Source organism: Myotis lucifugus, unplaced genomic scaffold (assembly GCF_000147115.1).
Source record: "Myotis lucifugus unplaced genomic scaffold, Myoluc2.0 scaffold_473, whole genome shotgun sequence".
In the NCBI taxonomy this organism is placed as follows: Eukaryota; Metazoa; Chordata; class Mammalia; order Chiroptera; family Vespertilionidae; genus Myotis; species Myotis lucifugus.
Window position 1 is genome coordinate 156,219 of NW_005871521.1, and position 11,604 is coordinate 167,822.

General features: G+C 50.5%; 1 protein-coding gene and 1 long non-coding RNA gene across 2 annotated transcripts in view; one reads left to right on the top strand and one right to left on the bottom strand.

The window, feature by feature from the left end:
- Positions 1–382, bottom strand: part of ERO1B (endoplasmic reticulum oxidoreductase 1 beta) — a 23,319-nt gene extending 22,937 nt beyond the window's left edge. The window contains exon 1 of the mRNA XM_014445640.2: positions 342–382. Within this exon, the coding sequence (XP_014301126.1) occupies positions 342–356 (15 nt within the window). The 5' untranslated portion in view covers positions 357–382. The remainder of the gene's footprint in view (positions 1–341) is intronic.
- Positions 383–8,553: 8,171 nt separating this feature from the next.
- Positions 8,554–11,604, top strand: part of LOC111823345 — a 9,921-nt gene continuing 6,870 nt past the window's right edge. The window contains exons 1-2 of the long non-coding RNA XR_002826381.1: positions 8,554–8,649; positions 11,465–11,523. This is a non-coding gene — a long non-coding RNA (uncharacterized LOC111823345). The remainder of the gene's footprint in view (positions 8,650–11,464; positions 11,524–11,604) is intronic.

Here is an 11,604-nt window from a genome sequence, read left to right on the forward strand (position 1 = left end):
ACATCCCGGAGCCAGCCCTCCGGTCCCGCCCCGCGTTCGGCCACGCCTCTGTGCCGGCCACGCCCGAGCGCGGGCCTTGTGGGGATTGTAGTCCGCCCGGAAGGGAAGCCGTGGCGGAGCGAACCTGGACCTGCGCTGCAGAGGCCACTCCGCCCCTCGAGCTCGGGCTTCTCGGCGGCCAATGAGATGGGACCACGCGGGCCCCAAAAACACTAGAGCGCGGGCGGGGCTTAGCAGGGCCGCCCCTCCCCCCGCGGTTGTCCTGGAAACGCGGCCAGGCCTCCTGTGTCGTGGTTCCTGACCCCGCAACGCCAGGCGCCCCAGGTTAGCCCAGTACCCACGTGCGTTAGCATCATCTGAGACTTGGAGTCCGGGGTGCTTGCTTTGTCTCAGTTACTGTCCTGTGGCCTAATCCACTGCGGGGGCTTCGTGGGGCACCGTGGCTTCGACCCCTCTTTCCGCTTAATAAGCCCCAGACGTGATGATGTCACCCTCTGCCCGCCCCACTCCCACCGCTAGGTTGACACGTACAAACAATGCACCTTAAGCGCTGGGTGCCTCCGTTTCCCATCTGTACGGGAATACCGTGATGCTCCCCTCGAAATGGATTCCAGGATGGATGGCCCTGGCCGGTTTGGCTCAGTGCATAGAGCATCCGCCTGCGGACTGAAGGATCCTGGGTTAGATACCTCGGGTTTCGGGCCGGATCCCAGCCGTGGTGGGGGGGGGGGGGGGGAGGCTCTCTCACATCGATGTTCCTCTCTCTCTGGGTCTCCCCCTTCCCTTCCACTCTCTCTAAAAACCAATGGAAAAAAATCCTCGGGTGGGGGTTAACATACCTACCTACCTACCTACCTACCTAAATAACTCCCAATCCAATAGTCATGATCATTGAGAATTGCCAGGCAGCACTATTTCCCAGGGACTATCACAGGGCGGGTGTTCCTCTACTTGTCTATATACATGGTGTCCCCAAAATGTGTACACCCCCTTTGGATATGTAAAGGTGGCTATATATGCTGCATTCATTTCAAAACTGAACTCTCAGCTGTTCCCGTGTGTATACATTCTTGGGGACACCCTGTCCCCTGCCTCTGTTTGTTTTTGTTGAAGCAAGTTCATCAGCTGCTTCTCATCAGAAGTCTGAACACTGCCCACTGTGTCTCCCAGTCGCCAAAAGACAACACAACAGCCCAGGGCCTGGTAGGAAAGCTTCGCTCACACAGAGACAGGGCGAGCACGCCAGCTTGAATAGGCCTTGGGGGTCTGTTCCCCTAGCTCTCGGCACCTTTTGGAGCTTCAGCAGAGGGGACCCCCCCCCAATGGGACAGACACAGCAGTGGGGTTGGCCAGGTGCCATCGGAGGCACACAGGTCAGCAGAACAAAGGAGACTGCAGCCCTAGCCGGTTTGGCTCAGTGGGTAAAGCGTCGGCCTGAGGACTGAAGGGTCCCAGGTTCGATTCCAGTCAAGGGCACGTACCTTGGTTGCAGGCTCAATCTCCAGCCCTGGTGCAGGCGCCTGCAGGAGGCAACCAATCAATGTGTCGCTCTCACATTGATGTTTCTCTCTGTCTCTCCCTCTCCCTTCCTCGATGAAATCAATAAAAAATACATTAAAAGAAGAAAAAGTAAAGGAGAGTGCACACTGGGTCTGCAAGGGAGACGATGCCCACACAGGTGGCAAGTCCTCAGGGTGGGACTCCTCATCCCTGGGCGAGGAAGTACCCAGGCCCCAGGCCCTGCTTGCACAGCCCGTGGGGTTGAAAGTCTGCATGTGAGATTCCTCTTAGTCTCCATCCCCCTCACATGAACTTTGTATAAAGCGATTCCATTTAAGTGGCCCGAGTCACGAATGAGCTAAGTCCCCCTTCCTCACGGCCATTCCTGTCCATCAGGAACACTGACCCAAGAGCGGCAGCCTGTTTGTTTTTAAATATTTTTTTATTGATTTCAGAGAGAGGAAGGGAGAGAGAGAGAGAGAGAAACATCAAGGATGAGAGAGAATCATGGATCAGCTGCCTCCTGCACGCCCCACACTGGGGATCGAGCTCACAACCCGGGCATGTGCCCTGACTGGGAATCGAACTGTGACCTCCTGGTTCAGAGGTTGACGCTCAACCACTGAGCCACGCCAGTTGGGCGAGAATGGCAGCCTTTTGAGGTGCTTCTTAGTTGACAACTGATGCCATTTAAACCTTCAGCAGCCACGTAGGACCACCTGTGACCTTCTCTTTCTTTCCCTCCTGCAGTCACTGTGTCCGTGACCTTGTCCATGACCTTGTTTCTACTTCCTGGAGGTTTGTTTTTCCGTTGTACAAACCATCTGGGTGCCGCCCCCACTGTGATGAGCCCTGGGCCCTGTGTGGAGTGGACAGGACGGAGGCGTGGGGGGGTGAGTAGGACTGTGGGTCCAATCAGACCCCCAACGTGCAGGTGGTTATTCAGAACATGGTGATTAGCTGAAGTCTTTTGCGTTATAGAAATTAGGAGGGAGGAAGAAATTGGCAGCATTGTGATTCCAGTTTTCCCAATTTTTTTAGCTTGAATAGATCTTTCCCCTTGATCACATTATATATTAACTTCCAGCATGCCCCAATATGTTTGTTATACAAATGGTTTATCCAAACCACCGGCCACTAGGTAAACTCCTTTAGAAATGGAAATAAATCTGGCTCAAGTTTATCAGCTTTAATGCTGTTAAGTGAGAATGCTTGAGAGCATCGCAGCTGAGTAAACAGTACAGAAAAGCGTGAATACGTTTAAAGATAACTACTCACACGCCACAGGCGGGCCAAGTTCTTTCGCTTAATTGCTTTTAATCCCTATTACTTGTCAAAAGAAAAGGGGAAGAACTTCCCTGGGTAAATTCAGAAATCCTATCATCAAGCAAAAACTCCCTTTGTAACAAAGTGAGAAGTAGAAAGCCACTTAAACAGAAAAAAAAAAAAAACCCCACAAACAATTGCCGTTGTTAGCACACCAGCACCATCTACAAATACAGTTGTTTAAACAGGACAGATTGCCAGGGCTCAGCAGGTTCATTAGTCACCGCTCAGCGTGAAAATTACTGGGGTTATTAAATTTCCACCCCATTACCTTCACTCCCGTTTGGAACCGCTCATCAGCGAGCGCCTCCTTCGTTAGAAGTCACGGGTTAACCAAGCCATCAACCCGCGGACACACGATGCACTTGGCGGTATCTTGGAAACGCAAACCCTTAGCTCAAGTTGATTGCTCCCACAAGTCTCTGAAGCGTTCTACTCATCTACTCCAGTCCCAAGCCTTCCATTCGAAACCATTCGCTACAGACACTGCAAATGGTGCTTGAGAAAAAGCACCCCAAACTCCCGGAGTAATGGGCTTCCAGGAATTGGTCTTCACCAGCCCCCCGACAAGGGTGTTCCCCGCTCTGTCTTTGTAGGAGTCCCCAAGCGCACGTCTGTTGGAGGAGTTGCCTCCTGCCTTTAGGGCCTGGTTCGGAGGGAGGTGTCTTCGGAGATTAAACTGGACCCCAAATTGCATTAACAAAGGAACAGCAGTCAATGAGCAACATTTATTGACTCTTCATTGAACTGAATACCCACTCAGCGGTTCTCAGCCTGTGGGTCGAGACCATCGGAAAACACATATAGCATATCAGATATTTACATTACGATTCAGAACAGTAGTAAAATTACAGTTATGAAGTAGCAACGAAAATAATTTTATGGTTGGGGGTCACCACAACACGAGGAACTGTATTAAAGGGTCGCGTCATTAGGAAGGTTGAGAACCACTGCGACTAAAGAGAATGTGGGCCCTAGCTGGTTTAGCCCAGTGGATAGAGCATCGGCCCTCGAACTGAAGGGCCCCGGGTTCGATTCCAGTCAAGGGCACATGCCCGGGTTTCAGACTCCATCCCCAGTGTGGGGCATGCAGGAGGCAGCCGATCCATGCTTCTCTCTCACCATTGATGTTTCTCTCTCTCCCTCTCCCTTCCTCTCTGAAATCAATAAAAGTATATTTAAATAAATAAAATAAAATTCTCTTTGCTTCACCCGAATTAAACTTCTCTCCATGCGAATGGTGCCATTGGTAACTTAAAAAGTCCCAGTTCTTTCCTCTCCTCTCCCTGCTGTTAGGGATGTGGGTTTCCAGGGGTTCAGGCCCAGGCCGAGCCTCCGCACCCTCATGTGCCTTTGCTGCCCCCTACCTTCCCTCTGGCGCACTGCACCCTCCTCGCTCATTCTTTTTCTCCCTTCGTCATGTTCTATGTTCCCCAAAGAAAACCCGATCGATAACAGTATAAGCCTGTTTGAAACTTAAAATGGATGAAAGCAGCGTGACGCGAAGGAGGGAAATGCTAATGGTGTAAACCAGATGGGAAAAGTCTCCATTGCCTGAAATAGACTAGCCGCAATGTATTCTGTAAAATGGAAAACATCAGCTATTGATTTCCTGTTTGTCTGTGGGACTGTGTTTGGGGGGTTAGGCAGGTCAAGACTGATTTGATGAAGCAGGCACCTTTGTGAAAATCATTTCTAAGTTTTCTATTTAAAATGATTTTAAAATCACATTAGACATACATAACTATTCATATGTAAAATTCGAGCATTCGGAAACAAAGCTAAAGTCTCTTTAAGCATTACTCCCTCCCAGAGATGGCCATGATCAGACCTGGTTATGAGTTTAGCATGTATCCATTCTTTTATTTATTTATTTTTTTTTTGTAAAACATATTTTTATTGATTTCAGAGGGGAAGGGAGGGGGAGGGAGAGATAGAAACATCAATGATGAGAGAGAATCACGGATGGGCTGCCTCCTGCACGCCCCCTATTGGGGATCGAGCTCACAACCCGGGCATGTGCTCTGACTGGGAATACAACCGTGACCTCCTGGTTCATAGGTCGATGTTCAACCACTGAGCCACGCCGGCCGGGTCATTGGTTGATTCTTGTATGTGCCCTGACCTGGGATCAAACCTGAAACCTTGGTGTATCAGGACGATGCTCTAACCAACTGAGCCACCCGGCCAGGGCTTAATGGGCAAATAATTCAAAGTAAGCTGGGAAAGTGAGGTTTCATCTCCTGCACTAGACGGTTCCTGCCTGCCTAAGCGAGAAGTGGAGGAACCTTCTAGAATGACTTGTGCTTAAATCTATGTGCCAGAATGTTGTGCTCCATCAAACAGAACAGGACTCAAAGCATCAGAAATGGTAATGCTTTACTTATTTAAGTTTGATAACCTTTTTGGAATCCGTCACTGTTATACATTCGTGGGAAACCATGAATGCTTAACAAGGCAACAAAAGAACATTTTGCATTCTGACATATGCGTCTCCCTCCCATTTAGACAAGGATACACACTGAACTCTGTGATAAATTACAGTGTGTTTAAAGATTACATGGTCTCTCCGCCCGCGTCCCCTCCTTGCTCTGTTCTCTTCTCCACTCAGCTGCCAGACTAATCCTCCAAAAACACCAATTTTTGCCGAACCGGTTTGGCTCAGTGGATAGAGTGTCAGCCTGCAGACTGAAGGGTCCCAGGTTCGATTCCGGTCAAGGGCATGTACTTTGGTTGCAGGTACATCCCCAGTGGGGGGCGTGCAAGAGGCAGCTGATCGATCTCTCTCATTGATGTTTCTGGCTCTCTGTCCCTCTCCCTTCTTCTCTGTGAAAAATCAATAAAATATTTTTAAAAAACCACACAACCAATTTTCAAGCGCCACTTCTCCAAACCTCACTTCCTGGCTCCCTGGTGCCTGAAAAACCACTTCCAATGCTTTTGTCTGCAAATGCATATAGACGCTGCGTTTTGGTTACTTGCTAAAGTAGCACAAACTCGTGGTGACAGGTGCATGAGTGAAATCCAACGTCTGATTCCACGGTTACCAAGTCTGCAAGCCTGTTTGGGGGAAAAGAACAACTGGAGGTCGCAGAACAGTGTGGCCATGGCCGCATGAAATTTAACACGTGATTCCGAGATTCATGCATATCGAGGTGCTATTGAGAAATGTTGAAAATGTCCATTGTAAAGAGTGTTTTAAAACACTCCGAGCAGCAACAAGAGGAAAAGCAAGAAGGTATAGTGTGATAGCAAACAGACTGTGTCAGAACCCTTTGGGACCTCCAGTGCCTAAAAATTGTCTTTAAATTGCTTTTTTTTCAGTTGTCACAACAATAGCTTCCATTCTTTATAGTTTACACAGCCCGTGGGAAAAATAAAGGTAATTATGGGTATGGTTGCAATTCATAAGAAAGGCGGAATGAAAGGGAATAAAAATCAATGTATATATCCAGTCTTTCTTTTAAAAAATGAATGCCTGGCCAGCATGGCTCAGTGGTGGAGTACTGACCTATGAACCAGGAGGTCACGGTTCCATGCTCTTGTCCAGGTTGCAGGCTCAATCCCCAGGAGGGGGCGTGCAGGAGGCAGCCAATCAATGATTCTCTCTTATCACTAATGTTTCTCTCTCTCTCCCTCTCTGAAATAAAATATACATATATATTTGTTAATAGAGCGTCAGCCTGTGGACTCAAGGGCCCCATGTACCTTGGTTGCGGGCACATCCCCAGTAGGGAGTGTGCAGGAGGCAGCTGATCGATGTTTCTCTCTCATCGATGTGTCTAACTCTCTATCCCTCTCCCTTCCTCTCTGTAAAAAATCAATAAAATATATTAAAAAATAAATAAATAAATAAATAAAATATATATATATATATTTTAAAAACTAACCTTAAGATGCATTTCTGCCACTCATCTGCTATTTGACATAATAGCCCAGCCAGTGTGGCTCAGTGGTTGAACATCAACCTATGAACCAGGAGGTCAGGGTTCGCTTCCTGGTCAGGGCACATGCCTTGGTTGTGGGCTCGACCCCAGTGTGGGGCGTGCAGGAGGCAGCCGATCCATGATTCTCTCTCATCATTGATGCTTCTATCTTTCTCTCCCTCTTCCTCTCAGAAATCAATAAAATATATATATATATATTTTAAAGAATGGGAGCGATAAGAAGATGGAATAAATAGTTTAGAGCTTTGAAAAGCAAACCAGCTCTAGAGCACTGCTCCGTTTCCTTAGGTTGTGCTGCTAATCAGAGAGCCCAGCCTGATCGGTGGTTTCTGATAACCACCCTCAGTAACCCTTTCATAATCAAGAGACCTACAGAGTGAACCACACACCCGACCTCAGCTTCGATTCTAAGAGAAAATACCCAGAAAAAAATTTCCCTTCTCACCAGGGGGCAGGCGGAGAGGAAGTGGATCCTCCCACCCACGAATTTCCCCGGAAAGCGTTCGTCTGGGAGGTACTGTTCTCCTTAGACACAGGGCGGGACCCTGCTCCGGGTGCCTCATGTCTTCATAGCACATTTCAGAGAATAAAGCCCATCCTGAGAGCGCCATGGGCTTCAGGACCACCCAGCAAGTGGCGAGAGGGACGCAGCCAGGCCCTGGGCGCCAACACGGTACGTAGACCTTCGATGCTTTCCGGCAATGCTCAGAGCTGAGGCTTCAGCTAGCGGTGGCTCCTTTCCAATGACTTACTTGTTAATATTGTGCACTAAAAGCCATTACAAGACCTCTTTCAAACCAATTCCTATCTTTCTATTCTTTTTTCTCTCATCAGTTTATTTTGTTAATTAATTCCACATGTGAGTGTGACCATGTGATACTTGTCTTTCTCTGACTGAATTATGTCACTTAGCATGATACTCTCCAGGTCCCTCCATGTTGTCTCAAAGGGTAAGAGATTCTTCTTTTTTTTACAGCTGCATAGTATTCCACGGGGGTCAATGTCCTACAGCTTTTCTATCCACTCCTCTCCTGATGGGCACTCGGGCTGTTTCCAGATCTTAGCTATTGTAATTGTGCTGCTGTGAACATAAGGGTGCCTACATTCTTTCTATTCTTATGTGCTGAAAGCAGACATAGATTATTTTAAAACCCTTAAGAGATTCCTTTTAAATGAGTTGCCCATCGTCTTTGTATAACAGATTGGTGGTTGAGGATAGGTTTAAAGTATAACCATCTTTTCTTAAAAATATAGTTTTAGTGATTTCAGAGAGGAATGGAGAGGGGAGAGAGAGAGAGAAACATCAGTGATGAGAGAGAATCATGGATTGGCTGCCTCCTGCACGCCCCCTACCAGGGATCCAGCCGAAACCGGGCGTGTGCCCTCACCGGGAATAGAACGGTGACCTCCAGGTTCGTAGGTCCACGCTCAACCACTGAGCCAGGCCTGGCGGGGCCTGTGCGGGTTTTAAGGGTGATGTCTCCCGCTGCTCCGGGACTGGGCGCACCTGGGCGCGCGCGGGCAGGAGGGATGGCGGGGCTGGGGCGCACGGGCACCCCGACCGTTCCCGCGCTCGCCGGCCCGGTGCTGCAGGAGGGACCCAGGACCCGGGGCTCAGGGGCTCCCCTAGTTGCCGGAGCAGGAAGTGAGCGCGAGGAGGAGCCGGGAGGAGGAGAGAAGGAGGAGAGGGCGAGGAGGAGGAGCGGGAGCCGGGCTGGAGGAGGGGCGCAGGCCGGCGTGTGCTCCGCGCGTCCCCACCGCAGGCTCCCCGTCCCCGCCGTGCGCTCCCTCCGGTCCGGAGGCTGCGGGCCCCGCTCGGGCGCCGTCTCCCCACCCGCCCGCCCCATGGCTTCGCCGGAGGACCCTCTGCGCGCAGGTAAAGCGGTGCCGCGCCGCGCGCTCACCTGGGGTGTGGGGGCCCGAGTGTCGCGGGACCCCCGAGGGGCGCCCGGTCCGGGTCCTCGGGGGGCCGACCGGGGACCTGAGCACGAGGTCCTCCGCCCCCCTCCCCTGCCCCCATCTCTCACGCGTGCCCCGGACGCGCCTTCCGCCCCCTCCGCCCCCTCCGCCCCCCACCTCCCCAGCGCTTTTGTTTGCGCTCCTGCGCCAGGTTGGGACAAGTCCTCCCACCTCTGGTGGAGAAGAAGGTGGATTCCCCTGCGCCTCGGCCTCTCCCTTCCTCCCTCTCTCAGGCCTCCTCGCTTCTCCGCTTCTCACTTCACTTGTGCTGAATGGGTTTGTCCTAAATATGGGCCCTCGAGCTATTGCACAGACACCAGCATCTCCAAACCCAGAGCCTGATCCACCTGGGGGGACCCCACCTCGGGGGGTGGGGGCGGTCTCTGATTAGGTGGGCCTCTAGTCCTGTCCTTGCTTTAAAATACTGTGTTTAGCCCTGGCCGGTTTGGCTCAGTGGATAGAGCGTCGGCTTGCGTACTGAAGGGTCCCGGGTTCGATTCTGGTCAAGGGTATGTGCAGGAGGCAACCAATTGATGTGACGTCTCCGTCTCTCCCTCTCTCTTCCACTCTCTCTAAAAATCAATGGGGAAAAATATATCCTCTGGTGAGGATTAAAAAGTATATATTATAACTCTGTGTGTGCCTACTAGTAAGGCCAGAATCTGGATGGTTCTCCAATCTCACTTGGATTTTCAAATCTTCCTCAGGCCTCACCTCTTAGGAGTTTTCTGCCCTCACTCTCACCTCTACAGGGAATGATGCCACGCGTGGTGCTGTCCCAGGAACTTGGTAAATGGCCTCTCCCTTTCCCCACCCCACCCTGGGTTACCATCCTTTCTCGCCTCATTTCCCAACTCATCTCCCAGATGGTGTTTCACTCCGTGTGCCTTCCACTAACCCATTCACCAAACGGTGGCCAGAGTGACCTTTTCTTTAAAAAAAATTTTTAAATTGATTTCAGAGAGGAAGGGAAAGGGAGAGAGAGAGAAACATCAATGATGAGAGAATAATTGATTGGCTTCCTCCTACACGCCCCATACTGGGGATCGATCATGAAACCCAGGCATGTGCCCTGACCGGGAATCCAACTGTGACCTCATGGTTCATAGGTCATCGCTCAACCCCTGAGCCACGCTGGCCGGGCATCCCCTGTCATTCTTCATAGAAAGCACGAAAGCCCTTTTGACTCGAGATGCTGGAAATTTGGGAAACGAACTCGCTTTCGTCTTTGTTTTCTCTGAAAGGACACCATTCGAGCAGATCCTTGAATGGCCTTGAGGACACTGTCTAGGAACGGTTGACCTTGATCTAATGTGACTAATGGAGGCCGATGTCCGAACGGGACAGGGTGGCGGCTGCTGGGTAGCTCGCCGGCGTCTGTGATGGGCGATGCGTGGGCATTCCTACTGGAAAGGCAGCTGGGTGCCCTGCCCAGGCTCCCGGGGATCCTGCTTCCAGAGATGATGAGATTTGGGTCTTAGAGAGGATGAGTAGTTGAGAGTGTGGATTTAGGGTTGATGCTGGGCCCAGCCGGCGTGGCTTGGTGGCTGAGCGTCAACCCATGAACCAGGAGGTCACAATTGGATTCCTGGTCAGGGCACAGGCCCGGGTTGCAGGCTCCAACCCCAGTGTGGGGCGTGCAGGAGGCAGCCAATCCATGATTCTCTCTCATCATTGATGTTTCTATCTCCCTTCCTCTCCCTTCCTCTCTGAGACCAATAAAGGTATAATTTTAAAAATAAATTAATTTAAAAAATAAAATTAATAAAAGAACATATCCTTGGGTGAGGATTAAAAATAGATAAAAAGATTCTGTGAGGTATTTTTGTTAACCTTCACCTGAGGATATTTTTCCATTGATTTTTAGAGGGAGTGGAAGGGAGGGGGAGAGACAGAGAGAGAGAAACATCGATGTGAGAGAGACACATCGGTACCCCAACCGGGCCGGGGATCCAGCAACCGAGGTACGTGCCCTTGACCGGAATTGAACTTGGGGCCCTTCAGTCCTCGGGCCAACGCTCCGTCCGCTGAGCCAAACCGGCTATGGCCCGGTGAGGATGTATGACTTTAGTAATTCACACGAACCACACTCAGACGCTTAATATTTTTAATGTGATAAAAATGGATCGCAGATGCCCTAACTGGTTTGGCTCAGTGGATAGAGCATCGGCCTGCGGACTGAAAGGTCCCAGGTTCGATTCCGGTCAAGGGCATGTACCTTGGTTGTGGGCACATCCCCACTGTGGGGTGTGCAGGAGGCAGCTGATTGATGTTTCTCTCTCATCGATGTTTCTAATTCTCTATCCCTCTCCCTTCCTCTCTGTAAAAAAATCAATAAAATATATATATTTTTAAAAATGGATCGCAGAGGAGCAGGAAACGGGAGGAAGCAGGAGCCGAATTCAGTAACTCCTGCTTCACGTTCTAATCGGATCCAGCAGGAGAGCTGCCCAGGCCACGCCTGCGTGGTTTCTGGTTATTCGTAACTCTGAGTATTTGTAGATACGTGTCCATAAATCGTTCCCAAATATTTAAAAAAATAAATAAAGACTGTCTTCATCTCTTTCGGGTGCAGTCTGAAGCCATCCCTTCTTATTTTGTCTCCGCCGACGACTGGAAGTAAGTTTTTCTCGGCGCGACCACGGCAGCGTGTGCGCCGCGCGAAGAAGGTTATCGGAGGACACGTGTGCGTTTCCATTGACGGACATTCTCCCTGCTGTGTTTTCCTGCAGGTCACATGGCCGAGGAGCCCGTGGAAGACACGGACCCCAGCACTCTGTCCTTCCACGTGGTAGGTCACCCATTTCCCACGGCGGCGCTGACTCTCGCCTTCCCTTTCCCCGGTGTTACGTCTTTACATTTTTTTCTTTTC